The sequence below is a fragment of the Pyricularia oryzae genome, chromosome 2 (assembly GCF_000002495.2).
Source record: "Pyricularia oryzae 70-15 chromosome 2, whole genome shotgun sequence".
NCBI lineage: Eukaryota > Fungi > Ascomycota > Sordariomycetes > Magnaporthales > Pyriculariaceae > Pyricularia > Pyricularia oryzae.
In genome coordinates, this window is record NC_017850.1 from 2,973,643 (window position 1) to 2,996,346 (window position 22,704).

Here is a 22,704-nt window from a genome sequence, read left to right on the forward strand (position 1 = left end):
ACTTACCCTGCACTTAAATGCATTAAGGGTTGAGATAAATGAATGCTCCTGGGTGGGGATCAAAGATAAGAATTAGATCCAATGGCACCAAGACAGGGCCGATAGCTGCAGCAAAGTAGGTAGGCAGGTACCTAAATTACCTAGGTCGCTTCAAAGATTAAAATGTCTTGGTTATTACCTATTATCATGCAGCATAGTATAAGCTGAGATGACTGAAATAAGACATGGAGGCTGGTACCTGGGAAGGATCCAATGTTGCCAATTTATGTTCTATCAGGAGTAAACTTCCATGGTAATTCAAATCCGATTGCTTTGAACCTAACACATTGGAAGGTACAAACAGTAGCCAGCACATAGGTAGCGCTGAATACACTGAGTTTTAGCCGAGCTTCCCCCGCATAATGATCCAACCCACGCAAACATTTTCCAACAGCGACGTCGGCGACGGATGAGTAGAAGCAGGAGGGCTTCAGAAGGCAAGGGATCGAAAATCAATTATCCCAACAGCATTCCAGACGACGGAGAGCAGCCTGGAGATTTTTTTTTCTAGGATTTATTCATAAACCTGTGGGAGGAACAATAGCAAGAATCTGCTCGTATTGTCTATCTACCGCCCATCACCAAATTACAGGCAGCCCACCTTGGCAAAGCCGCCCGCAATGGGCACCGTTGTCCATCCAGTGACATGAGACACCACACAAAGAACTTGCGCCGCCGGGCTATATTTCTCAGGACCACCCCAAGGGGAAACATGGATTCTTCCTCCTCTGTTGCGACCTCCACTTCTTCCTCTTCCAATCACCGATTGGTTCGGTCGTCAGAGGGATCGCCATCAGCAGGCGGCGACGATATCGAAGAAGTCATCATGACTCCCGGTATAGCCACAGGGCGCGTGCAGCCGGCAGTATCGGTCGCAATTCCGGATCTTTTTACCCAGCTTCCACCGGTCAAGGACGACCTTGCAACCAGCACCTCCAAGACGCAGGACGAGACAGTGGCGATATGCCTCCCTTACTTGGCGGGCAGCGATGCCAACGCAGACGTGGAGCACAACGCCCACGGCGTGCCGCACATTGATCGCAAGAAGCACGTCCGCTTTCTTCGCAACATGCTGAGGCAGTTGCCTGCGCCATTCATAGCAGCCGACGCCAGCAGACCCTGGTTTTTGTACTGGTCGCTCAACGCCATGGCCATTCTGGGCGAGAACGTCAAGGAGGACTACGCCGAATCGCTGGCCGACACCGCAAGGTCAATGCAGAACGAGTCTGGCGGCTTTAGTGGCGGTCATGGGCAGACTTCCCATTTGGCAACTACCTATGCCGTCGTGCTCGCTCTCGCTGTTGTCGGCGATGAGGAAGGTCTCTCCCTTATCGACAGGAGAGCTTTATGGAAGTGGTTATGCGATCTCAAGGAGGCCGACGGAGGCTTCCGGATGTCTTTGGGCGGAGAGGAAGATGTCAGGTGAGCCCCCTGGTCTTGTGAAGACGCTACATTAATACGTCTATTCTGTGACCCTGAAGCTGAACGATTGTAACAGGGGTGCGTACTGCGCAGCAGTTATCATATCCCTGCTTAATCTTCCGCTGGATCTATGCAAGGACTCGGAGGCGTACATCAGAGATCCCACCGCCAATCTATTTACCGGTTTGGGTGATTATGTTCGAAAATGTCAGTCCACCCATGATCAATTTTGGAGGCCAAGTAACTCACTCTACCCTTCTGCATGGTAAAATCAGGTCAAACATTCGAGGGAGGCATATCAGGCCAACCGGATGCAGAAGCTCATGGCGCATACGCCTTTTGTGCCCTGGGGTGTCTGTCTCTCCTAGGAACTCCAAGCGAAACCATCCCCAAGTATGTGTGATATCAACGGAACTACCCATACCACCATATACGGGATACGGATGTGACCATGCAATCATGGCATTAACACTTATTTTGTAGGTATCTCAACATTGAACGGCTCATTTCTTGGCTTTCTTCACGACAATATGCTCCCGAGGGCGGATTTTCAGGGAGAACCAACAAGCTTGTCGATGGTTGTTACAGCCACTGGGTAGGGGGATGTTGGCCATTGATAGAAGCATGCCTCAACGGGCCTGTCAAGGTTTCCAGCCTCGATGTAGAACCTCAACCACTCTTCAGTCGTGAGGGCCTCATGCGATATATTCTCTGTTGTTGTCAGGAACAGGGAAAACGGGGCGGTCTGCGCGACAAGCCCGGAAAGTAGGTGCACCTCAAACAAATCCTCTGTCTTCTTTTTGTCTGCAGTTTCTAATGGGCGGGTGCAGGCCATCGGATGCATATCATTCCTGTTATGTCTTATCGGGCTTGAGTTCCGCGCAAAACCGGTGGCAGCTCGTTGTTGGGGATGACGACATGCCAGCTTGGATGGTTTCACCGTTCCCGAACGAGGAAGAGATCTTTGACGAGAAAGATCGAGTAGGCACGGTCCATCCGGTCTACGTCATCCCCGAAGACAAGGTTGCCAAGGTTCAGACCTTCTTTGCTTCAAGAGATGGATTCTAAGTGAGGTTATGCCGAGAGGATATCGGCAACAGGGGAGTCCATAACATCATGGGTTATTGTTACAGCAGAGTCCCTTGGTAGGCAATTAGCAAGCCTTCCAAGCTTATCTAGAGTCGACTTGGCTCTCTAACCAACGTTAGGGTATAACACTACACGACACGAGCGGGTATTGGATGCACTTCAACCGCCCTACATATGACTGTTACAGTCCTTCGCGGGGTTTACCTTCACATTGACCATGGCATACAGCGGCTTGGTTTCTCGCGCAGGTTGAGGCAGGGATTTGGCGATCTTCTCGAGTTACATAGGTTTGGATTCAGAACCTTGACAGCTCAGTATCTTTACCAATCAAAAGTCTTTCGACAGCTTTTCATCGCATTTGACCGCCGAATTGGAGAAGTGCAACACTAAAACTCGGGGGAATCAGCCGTCTGCATCCCGAACGACGCTTGTCTCAGATGCACTGCACCTTTACACGCCGTATATTTCTCTACGACCACACTCTGTGGTTACACAAAGTGAGCGAGACGTATATGTTACAATAGAGGCAACCTTTCTTTTGTGTTAATTGGCTTTTGTTGCTCTGACTTTGAGAAAAAAAAAGCCTTGTCAACCTCCCCTGTAATATTTTCCCAGTCAAATGCAGGAAAAAAACCGTCGGGTCAATTATGACTTTGCCACTCCTTTCCCGAGGTTCTGTTTGGGAAGGATCAGCTTCGGGTTGGGCTAGAGCCAGCGGTTGCATTAGTTGATCGGTATGCCCGTCATCAACTTTCTATCTACCAGTTGAAGACTGTTGGCATTTCCTCGAGACAACTTTACAGTTCATCTAGGGCTCATTAGCCCGTGGTTTGGCCGTTTCAGAAAAGAAGCAGGCAATGTTTGATGAAATAAACTAGGTCTGCCCGCAGATATCGACACTACAGAACGGAAGCTATGCGCATTGTGTGCAGATTCGACTACGACTACTACCCAGAAAGAAAAGTAGGCCATTTGATCCGTCATAAACTCCAGCTTTTTGGATTTGAAGCGGTGAGCGCTACCACGGGGAGAAAGAAGAATTAACTTAGACGACACGTGGACGGGGGAGCCGGCTTGCCGTCCATGTAGACCAGCAAGTTGGCGACCTATTGCGAACTTTGTGGAGAGCGCCGAGTCGTTTCCGTGTGAGTACAAGTGCCGTGGTATTGTTGCTGACCTCCTGCTTGCAGTTGATGTTGTGCAAAGTACCTTCCTGTCCATCCGCACTAATCCGTCTAGCCATGTGTGCTTCTTCAAGTTCTCACTGCAGCCTGTTTTGATATGCACAGAGATACTCCAATGTATCCCGGGAGTCCTCTCCAAGTCACCGCCATAACCCTCCATGTCACTTCCCGGTATCACCTCCCCAATGCACAGCTACTACGCACATGCAGATTTTGGCTACGTGCCTTCGTGGAGGGGTGCAGGAGGCGAGGCACGGAGTGGGAGAGTGAATCAAGCACACAATCTTTCACCGTTTTTTTTTTTTTTTTTTGGTTATCGATATATTGCCACACGCAGCAGATAGAGCACTCTCTCCGATGCCCAGCTCTGCTGCATGTCTGAGAAGGGTGCTCCGCCTTCATCGGATTCACATCTCGGTGGGTAAGGGGAGAAGGCCACCGGTGGATCGACAACATGATGGTGGCCAGTTTTTGTCTATCAATTTTCTTGACTTGTTTTTTCCTTGCTGCAGCTGAGGGTTTTTTTGCGCCTCGCCACCTTGCTTTTCATATCTCTGGCCACCCCCCTCCAGAAGATATTGTAATGTATGGATGTATGTATGCGTTGGCGTTTGGCCTCCAAAACGGGCCTCGTGCACGTCGGGGGTGGCAAAGATGGATACAACCCACGATATTGCAGAAGCCCATCGCGCATGGGTGCTCACCCGAGGCTAGCGAATCCCAGTCTGTTTGTACAGTATGTAGGGTATGAAGGTAAAATAATAATAAAATAATAAAGGGGTGGGCCGCAAGGTGTTTATTGTAATGTATGCAGCCTTTTTCAGGATATACCATACCCACCGCCATGGAAATTTCTCATTCATCATATAGCTTCCATGGTTCCGAGATTGGTTAGTCCTAGAACTTTCGGGCGGAGAAGGGGACTTCCCAACGGTTCACCCACCCGTCTCTCGTCTCAACTTTGGAAACGATGATCAGTGTTCGGGGTACCCATACTGCACGGCTTACCTGCGTCCTGGGCGGGAGCTACCAGCCGGGCGAGTCTCTGACAGCTCGTCTCTCTGCCTGTGTTCTCCTTGGCAACGATGTTCTTTCTCTGCACCGTTGGCTCGAAAACAGGTCCATATGACACCACCCATCACTCGATATTTTGCTCGACGATCGGCCACGACAAGAAGAGCCACGTTGCAGGCTGACACTTTTGTGAGGTGGTGCTCGTCACAAAAATGAGCTCAGGAAAAGAGATAAATCCGCAAAGGTCTGGTGATTCTTTCTTTTTTCCTCGTTATTTCCCGGTGCCGGTCAAGCCCAAAGGTCGAAACGTAGGACAGCCAGCGTTTGTGGGAGTACAGAGCACACGCACACATTTGCCTCAGACGCCTCGTGCGTTTCGACGTGCTGTGCTGCAGGTTGCCATGCCACCGGTTTCCATGCTAAGGCACGGCTTTCTCCGTTCTTCTAGCAGCTCTCATCAAGCAACGACACCGTGGCTTGCTCGGAGCGCGATCCCTGTGGGACCTTGAGCTGTCGTCTGAACCTTGGGATGGAATGGTTCTAGTTCTAGTTTTAATCTCTAAAATCAGGTTGGTTTTGGAAAAAATCCATTCACGCTTACCATATATAGAGGTTAAAAGTTAACCGGGGATATAAGAGAATATTTTTTCCATGCCTAGATTGTGTCGGCACCTCCGTATAACTTTACATGGCACTGTCAAGCTGAGATCGTGCGCCCAATTATGGGCTCAACTAATTCGCGTACAGCCCCGGCATTGATAGACCCCAGACAGAGAAATATAGTTACAATATCGATCATGTATAAACCACTTGCTGGACTAATCTTAGGACTGCTTTCACATCTGCATCTACTATATTCCAACAATCCTTATGTCTTAGAACGTTGCACCGTTATTGTAATCCACCCCAAAATTAAAGTTCTTTGCAGCACCGTCCTTTATTCCTCTTTAAAACAATGTATATCAAAACTCTTTACGCTGTTGCCGCTTTGACGCATGTTGTTAATGCTGGTTCGACAGAGGGATCCGTTAAAACCTCCCTCCCATCGGACAAACATCCCCAGGATTCGTCGCTGGTGAAAGCAGCCAGGCCTCCGAACCAGAAGTCGTAGATTATTGCAGCAGAGAATGCCAGTTGAACCCCGGTGGATTTGCCGGCACAGGAGTATGCCAACATGACCATGTTGACACACAAGGTGCTACTGGCAAGTTGTAGAATAAGAAAAAAAAAAAAACAAGGGTTATATAACATACGTACTTTTCCATGGTAAAAAGACTCAAATCGATTCCCCCCCTTGAACAGATAGTTACGGAATTCTCCGTCGCCGCGAACCTGCTGCCCTTGCCGTTTTACTTATCTGGGCTGGTGTAATTTGGCTTGCAAGCCCGATAGTTAAATACCGTATACAACGCTACATGGCACGCAAAGATTTGTGAAAACAGCTAAACCAAGCAGATACGAATCGAATCGTTGGATCATCAAAAATCCCGGATGAGCACAGCAGCGCTGATGTATTAAGTATACTCCGAGAACATTTAAGCCGTGCAAGCAGCTTAAATGAGGGCCCGAGCGAAGAGAGACCACCCCTAGAAGATTATGACGCCGGAAGCAGCGACGGCTCGAGGAAATCGAGGAAGTAAAGAAAATTAAAAATACCCACCTCCATATGTCAAAAGCAGACTGTAGAATCATTCGCCATAGCAGCGTTTGTGAGAGATGGAGGATCGAGACGGTTGTGACCAAGCTTTGTGAATCAATGATTGCGCAGGCGTGGGCTGGGTCGCTATAGGCCTGGCTCCTTTGCATTCAGGACGAAACCCGGGAGGCTTGGAATGGCGGCTAGGCTGGAATGAACGGTCGGTCGGGCGGGCCGCGGGTTAGGGTTTCTAGAACTAGAACGGAAAACTCGTGGCTTCCTCTTCGGAGTAGTTCTTTCCCATCCAATCGAGCTCGGCCCGATATGCGGCCCGGGACTGATGTTTTTGATTGATGGGTGCAGTGCAGCATGGGGTACGTAGGTACTGGCTGTACTGTATTACTTACTATGCAGTCGGTAATGGAAGCCAAGTCAGTATTTGTTTATTTCAGCTGGCGCCTTGTTACACGAACGATGATTGGAAAGCTTGGGGGACAAAATGCACACAATACACCACCCTGTTCGAGCCAAGCCGCAAAACCAGCCGACAGACCGTCATCGAGAAGCGCTCAACTGCGCGGCTCGCTCATCCTTCATAACCGGGGCGTGGCGAGCCACATGTATACATGTCACTCTGTACGTTGCTACCTCGAGGTAAGTAGGTAGGTCAGGCTTTTGGGCAATCGAAAGTACTCACCTAGCTCGCCTACCTTATCTCACTGCTCAAACGTACGTTTGAAGCGACAAGCCGTATTTCGTGCGTATCGCCAGGGCCTTGGAGCTGTGCGTTGACCTCGAATCTACTTGGAGGCTGTCCGTTGTGGGCCCCCTCAAAGAGGGGGTTACAAAACCGTGATTTTTGACAAAACCGTGGGCCATTATCGCTGTTGGAAAACTAAGCCCAAATGTACCTTAGCGAAACTAAAATCCACGTTATTAATCCAATTTTGATAAAATTAACAAAAATAAAATATTTTTAAAACTTTTAAAATCCAAATATTATTTGCAAATTTAAAATATTATTTTCGATAATAAGATTATAATATAATTAATATATAAAATAAAAAAGGTACTTGTTTATATATTTTTTCAAACCCCGGTTATAAATTTGAATAAAATATATAATTTAAATTAAAGATTATATTTAAACCCAATTTTATAAAAATTGTACTATTTTTTGTTTTTTATTTTTATAAAATTCCAATTGGTCAAATTATTTATAAAAATGCAATTTACCATATAAAATAATAAAAAATTAAATATTTTATTAAATAATTAATTTTATTAATTTGAATAAAATAATTATATAAAAATTGGCTAAAACAATTTATTTATTATATTAAAATATATAAAATTATATTTTTTTATTTTTAAAAATATATAAAATAGAAATAAAAATTAAATATTTTATTAAATACACCATATAAATTTATTTTGATATTTTTATTTTATTTTAATATTTATTTTTTTATAAGGGGAAAATATTAAAATATTTAATTTTTATTTTTATTTTATATATTTTTTAATATTAAAAAATGCAGTTCTATATATTTTATTTTAATTAAAAAATTATTTTAACCAATTTTTATATAATTATTTTATTCAAATTAATAAAATTAATTATTTAATAAAATATTTAATTTTTTATTATTTTATATGGTAAATTGCATTTTTATAAATAATTTGACCAATTGGAATTTTATAAAAATAAAAACCAAAAGATAGTACAATTTTTATAAAATTGGGTTTAAATATAATCTTTAATTTAAATTATATATTTTATTCAAATTTATAACCGGGGTTTGAAAAAATGTATAAATAAGTACCTTTTTATTTTATATATTAATTTTAAACTTAAATACTACATATTTTATACGGGAAAAATTTATATTATATAAATAACATATATTTAATTTTTATAATTGTTTCACCATTGTCAAAATACCTAAAACCGAATTGTAAAATTAAATTATTTGTTATTTAGGTACTTTTGAGCTTAGTTTTCCAATCGCGATAGTGGCCCACGGTTTTGTCAAAAATCAAGGTTTTGTAACCCCCTCTTTGAGGGGGCCCACAACGGACAGCCTCCAAGTACTCCATTCTCTGTTTCACGGCATCTTCGGAATGCCATCTGCCTTACCTCCTACGCCAATCTCTTTTAATGCTTTTTTGTTCTTCAATTCTTTTTGCGAATGAGACAACAACAGGAACAAGTCGAAAATCACACACCACCAAAAAAAAAAAAAAAAAAAAAGAATGTGCAGGTCACTCGCACGGTTCGGTATACCCGACATCGTGGAATGCTTTGATTTCCGCTAGCACTCGCCACTTTTCCTGTTTGTAATTTTTTATTCTCTATTTTTATTTTTCTTCACCCTCTGTCAATTATCAGGCGAACAGTACGGGGTACCTTTGGTTTATTTCATTATTTTGCGGCATGCACCCCATTCATACGTACCAGCTACTTCTTTGAGAAACGGCCGCCGCGGCTTAATATCAGCAAAAGCATTGCCAGCTCATCAATGCATGACCTTAAGACCGGCCCTGGTCTCTACCTGGTCGCAGCCCATGCCTTCCCCTCCCAGATCGGTCCAGTCAGCAGCTGCCCAGGCGCGCGCCAGAGGCATCAAGTCCATGCAAGGGTTCGTCAGTCCAGCCATATGCGCATGCAATGCAGGTAGCTAGACTAGGTGGACTAGCTATTTGCTCACCGACCCTTTGTGGTCCGGCTGGCGGCAACTCGATTTGTCTATTCAACCCCACCGCAAACCCATTGACGACAGAAGTTGAAGGCCCCTCACCAATTTCTGGCCGCCCGAGTCCGACCAACATACACACGGAAAATGCTACGTACGATACACAAACCCGAAAAAAAAAAAAAAAAAAAAAAAAAAAGACCAGCATCTCCCTACTTCTTGGTATGAAGGACCGCTATTCGTCTAAATCGCCGGCTCTCGACTTTCGCCCACTTTTCCACCACTGAAAGCGCTGACATTGCTGTCCAATAAAACGGATCCCACCAAGCTTATATCAAAACTAATACTTGCGACTTTAAAAAATTGTATAGATGGATGACCCGCAGTGGTGGCGTTTCCGTCTGCGTTCGGGGTCTACCATGCCGGCAGACTCCAGTTTTTGCTGCAAGCAAGCCAAAGTTCCAAACGCCGGCCATAGCAACCGACTAATATTACTTACTAATTGCTGCTACCGCCTAATACGGAGCGTTTGTACTGAGTACAGTACGAGAATCATCAAAGGCATCATAATGTCCTTGAATAATACCTTCCGGGTATACTCTTCGTTTCTTCCGACAAGGGTCAAAATCCGGCCAAGGTGCTTCCCCAGCCAGTTCCTGGGCCCTATCACGCTGTATCCTGGTATCCTGGCGAACCGCGGGGCTTCTACAACCTCCCCCCCCCCCCCCACTTCCATTCCCGTTGTGCTACTGGCGCCTATTGTAATTACTTTACTTTGTACGCTCAACCTACCCGCTTACCTCTTGTCCTGTGCTTTTTGCGCTTACGGAATTTCGCTTGGTACTGCTATGATATTATTACCCCCCCCCCCCCCCCCCTCCCCTCTCCCAAAGCGGCACGACCCCCAAGGATCCCGATCTGTTTTTGTGTCGGCAAGCGCTGGTCTCAAACCGTGGCACTCTATTTTAGCTGTTGTCCCATGGAACTCTAATTAGGCCTCCTGATTTGCTCGTTGTCTCAAAGCTCACCGCAGCAAGTCCAGCACAATAGAAGAGCCTCGTTTGTCTGTGGCTCGTCAGCCTCTAAGAGACGTACCTACTCATTCACCTTGGGTTTTCTAGCTTCCCAAAAGATCACAGGTCCACAAATTATCCGCCTGGCCACCTACCTATCCATACCTTCTCACCGGGTCTTTGGATTTTATTCTATTTTCACCCCATCATTGTCTACCGTTTGTCTCATCCACCTACGCCCACGCCCACATGGCACCATTCGCAGACAGTCCGTCTACTTGCCGCCCGATTCCTGTTCTTTGCTACCTGTACACAGATCCAATGGTAACCCTGCTGGGTTGCTATCATCGCGTACGCCGCTCCTCCCCCGCCTACTAGTTCCATTCCCACAGCAACGGTAACCAGTATGTATGCCGTTCAAGAATCGTACAAAAAAAAAGTCTCCTACATTCGCAGACAAAACACCGCTGCTTGAATTGACCAATACAATAGCTTCTTACGACCAAGGATCCATAACGATATTTCCACTATCCGGCATGACAAGCGTTTTGTACATGCAGATATGTGGGTAGGGCATCTATCCCCTCTTCGGCTTGTTTGCCCTGGTCTACCCTCTATTGTACCTTGTCGTTTCCAAGGCCCAAATAGAGGATACTCTAGAGGTACTGACAAACGACACAAGGTGTTCTGTACAGTCTACCAATGTTTTGCATTAGTGCCAGTTCGTTAGGGAATCTCGAGGCATTGGTTCCTTTCCATGTCATCATCACTGTTGATATTATTTTTGGCTTTTGATTTTATTTATGTTTCATTTGAACAAACCTTTCCATTGATCGGATTGGTGCTCAAGACACTGGAAGTGAGGGCTTTTTCGGTATTTTGATTTCATATTGTTCCCTTTCCTTATTCCGCCATCGTTCACCTCTCTCCAATCCATTTCTGGATGCAGACCAAAGATTGGTTCGCAGCAGATGGTTCCATTTTGCCACCTCACCCTGCCTACGTCTGCATATCCCATTTTCCCCCTAATGTCCTTTGTATCTTGCCTTCGTCATTGTTTATTTTTATCATTTATTTTATTCATTTTTTCTCTTCCCCTTCCCTCCTTCACATTTTATTCTTTTGGACCCTTGTCTAGGGGTATGTATCCCCGCCTTCGCACACAACTTTTCACACCCCCTCCCATTCCTTCGACCAACCTGTGAGACCTCATGGAGATGTCCACGCTTCGTCTGACGATGACAAGGACATGATGAGAGGTTGCTGATGCGGTTGATTTAGACGCTCGTAGACCGAAGCTGTCGTATTGCGTAGCATTGTGTCGGAAGTCTAATATTTTTCTCGTTGTTGATTTTTTGTCTTTTTATTTTATTTATTCCCCCCTGCCGTGTTGTTTTGGTCCTTGGAGATCTTTGCCAAGGATTATACACGCCCCCCCATGCGTGCGTTGTGTGGATCGTCCTGGTCCCAGCGGTTGCTATCAACTGGCGAAGACGCACGCCAACGCATCAAAGATGGGGTTACCTAGGAGGGAGCCGCATCTCGACTGGCGTCTGAAGAACGCCCAATTCGTCCCATGCCGCTAGATCTCCGTCATTTTCTTTTATTCCGCGTTGAATTTATCGAGGGTTGCCCCTGCCCCGCACCGAATCTCCATCCCAGCAATAAATTACACTTGCCTCGCTGTTGATGGCTCAGGTTTCCTGCAACCGGATCCCCAACTAAGTGGCATAAACAACCTTAACCTGGGCACCATCCTTCCGTCACCTCACCGAACCCGGCCAGACCTCTCTACCGTTGCTTGTCAGACAATCACATAACCGACCCCTTTCTGCCCAACTGCTCGCCCTACCAAATCATCTCTGGAGTTGGGCTTTTTTGCATCAGAGACACCTGAGGTTAGGCATCGATCTTGGCTTCACACCCTACACTCCTGTTTCGTCCCGCTACAGTCCACCTCGACGGTGCAGAGGGTTATCCTGTCTTTGCTTCTAGCCCACGAGCATCACGTCCTGCAGAGAGGGCACTGAGACACAATGTCGTCAGGCGGATACTACATGGAATATCTTTACAGTGAGTAACTTGGCATGTTCACTTCGACTCCCCTCGACCAAGAATCCTCTATAGGCATTACCATCAGACTCTCTTCCATTGCTGCAAGCATTTTTGCAGATACAACCCTACAGTTTATCCTGCCTTGCCTCCATGAGACTCGATTCTGCATCGTTGCAACCACGGATCGTGTGGAACCTTAGTCCCCACCACCCTGGATTATGACAACTCTCGATGTGTGAGGCTGCTCAGATCTGCCAATGCAAGGCAACAACCCGAAGTTCACTAGATGCGATGTTGAGTTCCTTGTCAGCGCCCAGACGGACCATCCCGCCAGTCCAAAGACCAGCCCAGACAGGTGCTCAACCGCTCCATCGAATCCAGGGCTGGAGTGACTGTTGTCCGGACTTGAGCTTCTATGCATGCTCCCACACATCGGATATTATGCATATTCTTTCCAGACCTGGGTGGCGAAAAAGTTCTAGAGGGTTGCAACGCTGTGGATATAATGCTACATGAAGCTCTGTGAGAGATCTTGGGAGAATCATTGGCTAATTCTCGTGTACCTCTAGGCCTCTGCCGGCGTCGTGGCTGGACAGACCCGTCCTACGAGATCTACCACAGCAAGGCGGGCTTCGAATGTCTTGTTTTGGTCAATGGTCGTGAGTATCAGACCGACATAGGCTATGCCACGGATACCCTGGCCCAGGAAAACGCAGCCATGCGGGCGTTCATGGTTTGCCAGAACTTCAGCTCCAACGGTGGCATGATGGCCCGCAACGGCATTGTACAGGGTCTGCCCGTGGATCAGTCAAGCCGTGGAAGTAGCAAGCACAGCAAGACTAGCAGCCGTCGTCACGGTTCTTCCCACCATGGAGGAAGCAGTGGACGTAGCAGCCGGAGCCACAGATCCTCGGGCCATCATTCGAGCAGCAGCTCTACTACATCCTTCGAGTAACGACCAAGAGGACCATTGCCGATTTGGAGTGCGACCCGCACATGTTCAAGGCTTGTGTCTCAAACACAACATGCTGTGATTCCAGGTCTGGCCAAATGCCTTCTTCTCATAACCACTTCCTTCAGGATTGGTCTCGGGTCCGCAGAACGGAATTCATTGGACAGTTGCCCCGAGTGCGATTGTTTGGACTTTCCCAAGATACCATTTGGTTTCAATTTCCAGCGAGTTTTTTTTTCGATATCGATATATTCCTCCGCGATAAGATCTCGGTGCAAAGCCTCACGGATCGGGGAATATCTTCTGTTGAGGTGTTTGCTTTCCCCTGCACCAACAGCTTGATATACACCCATTTTTGCACTTACACCACATATACTGTTTGTCAAAAGCAAGCGAGCGACCATCGTTTTTTTGTTGAGGTCGCGAAAGAAGAAGAGAGGACGCATACCACGAAGAGAGTAACTGCGTCAGTTCCGACGGACCGGCGAACCCCAAGAGAGAGACTGCCTTTTTTTTTCTTTTTTTTTCCCACTCGCAACTACCTACAGGCTTTTACGATTTTATGACATAGAGACGACCAATTTCTTATTTCTGTCCTTTTTTATTGGCGATGTCATTTCGCCTACCCAGAAGCCCAAGTTTGTCAACCTATTTCGGATTAAAGCTACGACCACCCAAGGAAGTCTTCTGGACCAAATCCTCGCTGAGAACATCAAAGCCCAGGATTATGGAGTCATTTGGGTTATTATCAAAATTCCACAATACTGCCCAAGGATTTTAAAGGAACCATTACGTTGTTTGAGCATACCGCTCATATTTTGGCCCCCGGAGGACCTACGCCATTCTTGGTCCGCAGCTCACATTCGTACAAAGTACGTGCGGTGTAGTAAATGCTCGCTTGCCCATACATCTTCGAGGATTTGATGGCAAAGCTGGAGAATACCCGGGAAACATTGAGTGGGCGGGCTCGAAGTTTTGTCCTAAAAACTGAAAAGACGGAGCTGTTGCCAAGATGTGGCTCGACAACATTTAACGAAACATTTCTCTTTCTCTATTTCATACAGATCATCTTTCATTTTTCTCATTCTAACGACTTTATGACACGATCAAAGATTGGAGGGAAGGCATTCTGATTTGAAAATTTGTTGTTTTAGCATTTCCTTTCCCGTACCCTGTCTAGGTCTCATAGGACGTTTTTGTCTAACACTGGAATCATGAAGATATGCCTGCGCAGTTCCGTTCCTCATTTATAGAGATATGGGCCGATCAGTGTTGTCGCCATTTGGAAAAGCATGGGATGCGTATGCCCTCGAGTTATGGGATAGCGTCAAAGCGCCCTCTGAAGTCCAGACCAAGTGTAGAATCTGTCTGCACGTCAAAATTGCGTTCCAGGCGAAGCCAGGGTCCATCCACTTGTCAAAAAAGTTTTTCCAGCCAAGGGTCGGGTAGTGGCCCATGACTTCCGGAGACTAATGTACCAGACGAGGCATAAGGCTGTTGAGCAAGGGTTGACCTGACGCCGATACTTAAGAATGCCCCTTTTTTATTTTGAAATTTTTTAAGATGAGTTTCATTGTTGATTTTCATTTGATATCAAAAGTTATCTGTTTTCTTTTTCTTCCTCGTCTTTCATCATTCTTGTTCCCTTCCCACAGTACTCATTTACCAAGTAATTATCTATCCCTACTGTCCCATAAAATCGTAAAAAGGGGCGAGACAGCACGTGCGTGGTACCAATCCCGGTCTGTCCCGTAGTATTGAACTCAGGGGCTGAATTGGAGATGAACAGGTGTGGCCGTGTTGCTGAATGTTGTCGCCTGATTGGCCCCGCTGCTAGTGCCGTGGCCGGGATCGAGGTGGGGCAGGCCCCAGCAATTGGTGAAATCAGAATGGAGGTTGACAGGAGGCAAGTTGGGGCGGGAAAGGGAGAGCTACTCTTGCCTTTTTGCGCAGCATTGCCCAATGCAGAAGGGAAAGAACAAAAAGTCCAGCTTGTCCACATCCTCTCATCCAACATCCACACGTCCGGCTCCGATCCCGATCCCGACCTAACTCTGCATCACCATTTCCGACGACGACCTTTTGTTGACGTTGACGAGACGACTATACGAATACCAGCTGGTTCAGTGAATCGCGTTACGCTCTTTATCTCACTCGACCACCCCGCGATCGCTTCTGTCTTTCGCTTCGCACACTCGCTACTTTCAGTCTTTCTTCTACATACTCGTCAACTTTCATCATGAAGGGTAAGGGAGAATTTCACAGGCTTTTGATACTGGTATAATTGATGAATATTCAAGCTAACATTGCTTGCGCGCAACCACAGCCATAATTCTCGTCGGCGGCTTCGGTAAATTCTGCCCCAAAGTCCCCCATATCCATGGCCTTAGGACCTGCCCATTATGAGCAGCCCAGCTAACGACGCAACTTGCTTCTTTCTCAAGGCACTCGCCTCCGCCCTCTTGTAAGTCCTATCGCGATGATGTTGCATAGCATTCAACCAAAACCAACCTATTGCTGCGAATGAAAGAAACTGACGGTGGAACTCTTCTACAGACCCTGACTCTTCCCAAGCCCTTGGTCGAGTTCGCCAACAAGCCCATGATTCTGCACCAGATCGAGGCCTTGTCCGCTGCCGGTGTCACAGATGTCGTCCTCGCCGTCAACTACCGCCCTGAGATCATGGAGAAGGCTCTTGCTGAGGTACGTGGCCTAACACAAAGCACCAGCTCCCATGGGCTGTTGGTGTAACCTTGATGTCTAGGGTGAAGAAAAATAAAAACATTCCATTGGATGGGTTACACTGACCAATAAACTCGACATACAACAGTACTCTAAGAAATTCAACATCAACATTACCTTCTCCGTCGAGACGGAGCCCCTAGGCACCGCCGGTCCTTTGAAGCTGGCCGAGAAGACGCTTCTCAAGGATGACACTCCCTTCTTCGTCCTGAACGCCGATGTCACTTGCGAGTACCCGTTTAAGCAGCTGGCCGACTTCCACAAGGCACACGGTGACGAGGGCACCATCGTTGTCACCAAGGTCGAGGAGCCCTCCAAGTATGGTGTCGTCGTTCACAAGCCCAACCACCCGTCGCGTATTGACCGCTTCGTCGAGAAGCCGGTCCAGTTCGTTGGAAACCGCATCAACGCCGGTATCTACATTCTGAACACATCTGTTCTCTCGAGAATCGAGCTGCGCCCTACCTCGATTGAGCAGGAGACTTTCCCGGCCATGGTCCGCGATGCCCAGCTGCACTCTTTCGACCTCGAGGGATTCTGGATGGACGTTGGTCAGCCTAAGGACTTCATTGCTGGTACCTGTTTGTATCTCTCATCGCTCGCCAAGAGGAACAGCAAGCTTCTCACCCCAACATCTGAGCCCTTTGTCCACGGCGGCAATGTCTTGATAGACCCAACCGCAAAGATTGGCGCAAACTGCCGTATCGGGCCCAACGTTACCATTGGCCCCAACGTCGTGGTCGGCGATGGTGTCAGGCTTCAGCGCTGCGTACTCCTGCGTGACTCCAAGGTCAAGGACCACGCCTGGATCAAGAGCACCATCGTCGGCTGGAACAGCACAGTTGGCAGGTGGGCGCGCCTGGAGAACGTTACCGTCTTGGGTGATGATGTTACGATTGGCGACGAGATCTACGTCAACGGTGGCAGCATCCTGCCGCACAAGAGCATCAAGGCCAACGTCGATGTTCCCGCCATTATTATGTAAAGGAACGGATTAATCAATGTCACCTCACCCACGCACAGTCACACCCGCCCATCAACTAACATGACGACGTCTGGCTCATTTGGCTTCTGCTCCGTTTCGGCTTTGTTTGCAGTTATATACCTACTATTGTGTGATTTGACCCCTATTACGCATTTCTTAATTTAACAAAAGGACGAGCCAAACTCACACTCCCGTGATACCTCACCAAAAACACTCCACTCAAGCCCACTATATCTTTTATTCTTGTACAATTCGATTCTGAGACGGACTGGAGAAGGGTGTGAACTATTTGCGAGCTGGGTCTTCAACCTGATCATGGCTTCATTTTCCATCTATTTTGTTGATCATGTTTTGGAATGAAAAAGGCGCTCATGTTAGGTCGTGGATGAAGGCTACTGGAGAGATACGAACACAAAATTTGGGGAGATATTTATGGGCGTCTGTGGATTGGCGCCATTAGTAGAGCTCGAGATGATCAAGAAAGCTATGAGGTTCTACCTGAAATTTCTGATGCACTTTGTTCCCTGCTCCAATGGTCATTCTCACCGATATACAAGGTCACCCCTCGCGTCGCAACCAACCCAATCTCCTCACCCGTCAGAGGATTTGCGCCATCCAGCAGCAGTGAATGGTCACACCCCTCCAATAGGCGTTGACCCAGTGCAGTCTCGGACCTCAGCAGGAAGGAGGGCTGTTTGTTAGCCTCAACCCGGGTTTCTGATACACTGTGAGTACTGGACGTCGGCAAAGTGGGCGTTCAAATGGCGCGATTGAGTGCCAGTCGCAGGTTTGCGTTGGGCGATGAGGGGGAGCATCAGGGGTCTGCCGGACGGACCAAGATTTGCGGGCAGGGTGCCATGGGCGCAGGGAACTTGACCACGAGTAAGAGGGCGGTCGAGGCGGTTTCTTGGAAGCTCGTGTGCTGCGGGGGAAGGAGGCGAAGTTTTTCCCCGTTTCCCATGGGTCGGCCTGTTGCCGATGTTGTCAGTTGATTTGTTTCGGAAAATCCCAACTTCCCAGCAGTGGCCATATGTACGGAAGCGTACATTCTTTCACGGCACAGGGAACGAATCACAGTGGTCTCGTATCATTCCCACTGGTTCGTGCGTACACGGCATATATCAAGCTGCTGTTCTCGGGAGTAATTGGGATCAGGTTTATAGATGTTGTCGTCGAGCTGTACGCCGGCACACCCGACTATATTATGGCCATGGATCTCAGTATTCATGAATTTCTTCGAGAAGGCCGACTTGTACCGCGCTGCTGGTCGAACCGGGCCCTGGCCTCCACCACATTGGTGCTGTTAAAGCCACGGTACTAGACTGTGCGGCGCTGGCAATTTCCGTACCAACCAGTTAGGACAATGCAGGCTGGAACATCCGCATCTACAGGACCAGAATCAAATGCCGAGATCTGGCTTTCCAGGTATGACGGCATTTTTGTGATCTCACACAGCAGACGAGATCCATAACGAGTCCACGTAATTCCAGCTCTTGGGAGGAATATATAAATGGCCGTGCTGTGATATTTCAATAACTTGCCAGTCTGCTCGAGGGTATAGCCTGCCTAAGTGGTTCCTTAGTGGTTGACGAACTTGATACTCCTTTGAATGATCAACTTCTGGCCCAACCAGGAATGTGGTCTAGGCTTCCCGCCCGGTGATCCCATGATGAAATTGATAACAGCACGCGCAAGAGGCAGTCGGATCGCTTTCTGGGAATGGTGGCTCATTTCGACGTCCAACTAGGTACTGCGTAAAAGGCGGATCGACTGTTACCCCAAGTGAAATGAGTTTACTATCAAGGGAGTTATATCGCAAACGACCAAGTGCCGCCGGTGTCCAGGTTGCGACCCTGATGGGTGGAATGACGGGCTTTCTGTTGGCTCCTGTTCGTGTTGCGGAGTGCTCATCCACCGCTGAGCGAGTCGCTATCGGGTAACAAACCATGACAGAGAAAAGCTTACCGAATCTCAGCGTCGGTTCTTGCATACCTACCGACCTAGAACAGTTTTAGAAAGTTCATTTGCCCACCTCGGATGAGCTACCCACGTATATGCATCCGGTAGAAAGGTAAGTGGCTTGAGATAGTCGATGTCTGGAAAACACAAGGCTTCTATTGTTGGAACTGGTGGGGTTGGGGTTGAGAATAGCTTTTCGCCGCGTCGCGCTGAGTGGCTTAGTTGAACTCTCTCAAATGAAGCCATCAAGTGAATGCAGTTGCCCCAGTTTCAAGACGAACGTTTAAACCCCGCATCTTGATGCATACGGTATGGGGTCTTAAGGGTCAACCAGTATGTTCCTAGTTGAGTCAAGATCTGGCAGCCCGAAGCATCGTTTTTTCTTCTCTCGATCTGATGAAGACTGATAGACACTTTGTTTCTCATCCATCTCGTTTGTTGTACCTGTCTATCTGCATGCCGAGTGTGCATCTTTGGTACCTGGGAAATACCGTAGTACTGAATTAATCTGATCGGTATGGCTGATTGAAGCGTACAGCAGCGACGATGGAAACGGCCCCCCACGGCTGACAGATTGGTCGTCTTGATATTATTTATTATTTCGTAGCTACATTTGGTCTGTTAAAATGATTAATACAGTACATGCAGCGGCATCGGTGGCGATCTCGGCATCTGCGTTATCGATAATTCCGGCGGGATCTGCAAGATTTGCTCTTTGCCCAATGCACCACCGACCCGACGTGCAGCCCCACATTGTCGACTTGCGTCATCCTCTTGAAAGAAGGGGTCTTCGGCTCTGGTGGTGGGTGGGGTGGGTGTCTCTGCTTTGCTCGTGAGGGTGCCTTGGGTGCATTGAGTTAATGTATTATGTCGTACGTGCGTACCTTATTTGGGTTGCTTTTGGATGTCTCACTCCTATCTGATGTTGCATGTTGGCTTGGAGGAACAATCGAGGCTGTATCGCACTACTGTTCTTTGTTCAACAAAGAGTCTGTTGAAGAAATTAAAAAAAAAAAAAAAAAAAAACATATACAAAAAAAAGACAGCCGCCGGACTTGGCCCCGCCCTGAGCACCTGTTCAACAAATATGTGCTAAGAGCCTGAAGCGACAACCCGGCCCGCTCTCAGTTCTTAAATACCCACTCCGCCTCTGGACGACCCTGCCTTACCTTGGGTACGCCTGTTACCTGAGGTACCGTACCTTTTGCACAAGAGTTACTTGAGCTGCTAAGCTTGCTTACCTACCTACCTACCTCTCAAGCCTCTCTGGCCCCCACTGCCTGCCCCAACTTACCTAAGTCACTGTACCAAATATTACCAAACTGCGCGCTATTCTCTCTACCCCCGTGCCTGTCTTGCTCTGTCAGTTCCTTCTTTGTACACGACAACTCTCGACAAATCATTTTGTGTTCACTCAGAGCTCCGGCTCTTGTCACGATTAAAGGGGTCTTTACTGCGATCCAGAATACCCCTCTGGTCTTATTCTCTTCGCCAGGAGTGACTGAAGTCGGTACGAAACCGGCTTCTTGTTTCCTTGGCGCCTTACCGACCTGTACTACCACAATTGACATCAGCGGCTTGCTTGCCGCTCGCCGACCTCCAGCCGCTACCGCCGCCGCCGCTGCTACAGACTGTCCGGTTGTTGGACTTGTACTGCGGTCGGTCGGCCACCATACTCACTCAGTTTGCGCCAGCGTACGGCGCGATCGCTACCAACCAATCTTTTTTATTTATTTTTATTTATCAGTTTCCAGTTTCATTACTTATCGCTTCTATCACTAGTCTAGTAGCATCCGCTACGGCAAACGGAACTCCGTCACGAGTCTTTTTACTGTCATTGGGATTCGACCGACGGTCGGCTTCAACAACTCCACACTATGGCTGCCACAATGTCAAACGCAACCTCTCCCACGCCTCAGTTCCCGCCCACGACACCGGGATACACGTTTCCTGTCGACAAACTTCGGACTCGCCAGACGCAAAATGAAAGGACTCCTTTGGTGCTGGTAAGTGATTTGCTCGGCCTAAATCCGGAAAACTGCGGCGAGCCCCCACTTTTTATCGTGTCTGTCCCCGCACCCGCCCGCGAGTTCGGAGGCAGCAAGCCGTTCCGTTGTGCCGCCCGCCCGCGGTCGATGGGATTGCTTGAAGACGGAAGCATACATGCGCTAGCTCGCCGTGAAATGCAAGCGACAATTGCTAACATGCGATGTTTCATAGGTGGCCTGCGGGTCGTTCTCGGTTCGTGCTATCCCATCCGAGTTACCCTCTGCACAACTATGCCCGTCCATTTGGACTATGCGAAGGATGATTCCGTCAATCAACTAACAGCGGCGCATCAAATTGCGTATAGCCCATCACATACTTGCACTTAAGAATGTATGTAAAAACAACTCTACCAACCGTATCGAGATCATGTTTGCTGACTGTTTCTTGCGCGACAGGTTTGAAATGGCTCGTAGGTTCAATCCTTTTTGAATCGCTTCAATTCTACCATCAGGCTTTCCCGAACAGAATGTTCTTCAGACTTGGCATCAATGAATAGGCGCCGGTCCCGCTGACAACAGAACAGGTGACCACTGCAGCCTAAACACAAACTTTGAGGTTGTCGGCGGCTATATCAGGTATGGCTCCTGAAATCGATGGCATATTGTTCCTCAATAATAGCTGCTTACTCCGTTTGGACAACTCAGCCCCGTGTCGGACGCATACAAGAAGGCTGGCCTCGCTCCGGCACACCACAGGATCAACATGTGCAAGCTGTCACTAGCATCAAGCTCTTGGATAATGGTCGACGAGTACGAGACATCGGTTCGGAACCCGACGACAAACGAGCCCGCCTACACTCCGACAGCCCAGGTCCTAGCCAAGCTGGACCACGAAATCAACACCGTTCTGGGTGGAATTCAGTCAGCAGATGACCCAAACAAGAGGACACGCGCACGCATCTGTCTGCTCGCCGGCGGTGACCTTGTGCTCACCATGTCAACACCGGGCCTCTGGGCTCCTAGCGATCTCGACGTAATTCTTGGACCCAAATTCGGCGCCTTCATCGTAGAGCGCTCGGGTACCGACACTGAAGAGGCACTTGCGAGTCTCCAGCGGTACAAGGACAACATCTGGGTAATTCCACAAGTCATTCAGAATGATGTCAGCTCAACCAAGATCCGCCTGTTCCTTAAGAAGAACCTCAGCATCCGTTACTTGATCCCAGACCCTGTTGTCAGGTACATAGAGGAGCATGGTCTGTTCAACGGCGAGTTTTCCGGCGCCAGCAGCTCTAAGGAGGCAGAACCAAGTCCTTCTACCGCTTAGACAGCATATACCAATTACTTGGTCAAACTTGGCTTTTCGGCACTTCTCTTTTGGATATTATCCCGTCGTTGGACGCCTTCTGACAAATGGCCCATTTAGCTTGGGGCTTGTGGAATGTTGGCTATCTATCCTCGCAAGCACAACGACATTGGACATAAATTGTGGATTGTTGTCAGTACGACAGCTTGATGGGTGGACACTTGGCTTTCAGTAACGATTCCCGAATTGCTGCGCTCAGTTCAGCATCATGTTTTTCTTTCTTTTTTTTCGTTTTGAAGTATGTTCCACGGGTTTTCTCTCTTCCCCCAACCCCCTTTTTTCATTTTTGGTGTCAGAGTAGGATACTTGCCGTTTTGTTCAATGGTAAAACAAAAAAACAAAAACAGTCAGTCTCCGACAGCGCAACTAGATCATACTTTGTTTGTACAGAAGCAACAACAGATTGTTGCGGTCTCTTATTAGAAGACAATTCCTTTTATCAATCCTTTGAATTCCATTTGCGAGACTCGTTGTAGACGCTGGTAGTTGGTCATGCACCTAGTCGATACCGCATCTTGACCTACAGCCAGCACGGCTCAAATATACGCCAGTAAAGATCAGAAC

General features: G+C 47.8%; 9 protein-coding genes across 9 annotated transcripts; 6 read left to right on the forward strand and 3 right to left on the reverse strand.

Moving 5' to 3' along the window:
* Positions 1-159: 159 nt before the first annotated feature.
* MGG_01287 (farnesyltransferase subunit beta) lies at positions 160-3,079 on the forward strand. Its single transcript, XM_003714157.1, has 5 exons — positions 160-1,461; positions 1,538-1,668; positions 1,737-1,854; positions 1,945-2,226; positions 2,292-3,079. The coding sequence occupies exons 1-5, from the start codon at positions 686-688 to the stop codon at positions 2,527-2,529; spliced, it is 1,545 nt and encodes a 514-aa protein (XP_003714205.1). The 5' UTR covers positions 160-685; the 3' UTR covers positions 2,530-3,079.
* Positions 3,080-4,584: 1,505 nt separating this feature from the next.
* On the reverse strand, positions 4,585-4,940 carry MGG_15662 (uncharacterized protein; the record flags this gene model as incomplete). The annotated part of the gene is made up of 2 exons (XM_003714158.1): positions 4,585-4,604; positions 4,743-4,940. Coding segments are annotated over 2 exons (218 nt in total), but the record flags the coding sequence as incomplete, so codon positions are not given.
* Positions 4,941-5,533: 593 nt separating this feature from the next.
* MGG_15663 (uncharacterized protein) lies at positions 5,534-5,992 on the reverse strand. The gene has a single exon (XM_003714159.1). The coding sequence runs from the start codon at positions 5,928-5,930 to the stop codon at positions 5,721-5,723; it is 210 nt and encodes a 69-aa protein (XP_003714207.1). The 5' UTR covers positions 5,931-5,992; the 3' UTR covers positions 5,534-5,720.
* Positions 5,993-6,806: 814 nt separating this feature from the next.
* On the forward strand, positions 6,807-7,343 carry MGG_15664 (uncharacterized protein). Its single transcript, XM_003714160.1, has 2 exons — positions 6,807-7,038; positions 7,126-7,343. The coding sequence occupies exons 1-2, from the start codon at positions 6,884-6,886 to the stop codon at positions 7,238-7,240; spliced, it is 270 nt and encodes an 89-aa protein (XP_003714208.1). The 5' UTR covers positions 6,807-6,883; the 3' UTR covers positions 7,241-7,343.
* Positions 7,344-8,906: 1,563 nt separating this feature from the next.
* Positions 8,907-9,367, forward strand: MGG_15665 (uncharacterized protein; the record flags this gene model as incomplete). The annotated part of the gene is made up of 2 exons (XM_003714161.1): positions 8,907-9,026; positions 9,281-9,367. 2 exons carry the CDS (start codon positions 8,907-8,909, stop codon positions 9,365-9,367), a joined length of 207 nt encoding a protein of 68 aa, XP_003714209.1.
* A 2,762-nt stretch (positions 9,368-12,129) lies between these two features.
* Positions 12,130-13,103, forward strand: MGG_11237 (uncharacterized protein; the record flags this gene model as incomplete). The annotated part of the gene is made up of 2 exons (XM_003714162.1): positions 12,130-12,166; positions 12,718-13,103. The coding sequence occupies 2 exons, from the start codon at positions 12,130-12,132 to the stop codon at positions 13,101-13,103; spliced, it is 423 nt and encodes a 140-aa protein (XP_003714210.1).
* A 1,992-nt stretch (positions 13,104-15,095) lies between these two features.
* MGG_01288 (mannose-1-phosphate guanyltransferase) lies at positions 15,096-17,373 on the forward strand. Its single transcript, XM_003714163.1, has 5 exons — positions 15,096-15,346; positions 15,427-15,450; positions 15,545-15,564; positions 15,657-15,803; positions 15,931-17,373. The coding sequence occupies exons 1-5, from the start codon at positions 15,340-15,342 to the stop codon at positions 16,825-16,827; spliced, it is 1,095 nt and encodes a 364-aa protein (XP_003714211.1). The 5' UTR covers positions 15,096-15,339; the 3' UTR covers positions 16,828-17,373.
* On the reverse strand, positions 17,248-19,558 carry MGG_01289 (uncharacterized protein). Its single transcript, XM_003714164.1, has 4 exons — positions 18,793-19,558; positions 17,874-18,577; positions 17,326-17,796; positions 17,248-17,267 (listed from the first exon to the last, which is right to left on the reverse strand). Coding segments are annotated over exons 2-3 (267 nt in total). The 5' UTR covers positions 17,876-18,577; positions 18,793-19,558; the 3' UTR covers positions 17,248-17,267; positions 17,326-17,531.
* Positions 19,559-19,632: 74 nt separating this feature from the next.
* On the forward strand, positions 19,633-22,597 carry MGG_01290 (nicotinamide mononucleotide adenylyl transferase). Its single transcript, XM_003714165.1, has 6 exons — positions 19,633-20,792; positions 21,007-21,027; positions 21,140-21,165; positions 21,231-21,244; positions 21,359-21,410; positions 21,480-22,597. The coding sequence occupies exons 1-6, from the start codon at positions 20,664-20,666 to the stop codon at positions 22,099-22,101; spliced, it is 864 nt and encodes a 287-aa protein (XP_003714213.1). The 5' UTR covers positions 19,633-20,663; the 3' UTR covers positions 22,102-22,597.
* Positions 22,598-22,704: the final 107 nt, after the last annotated feature.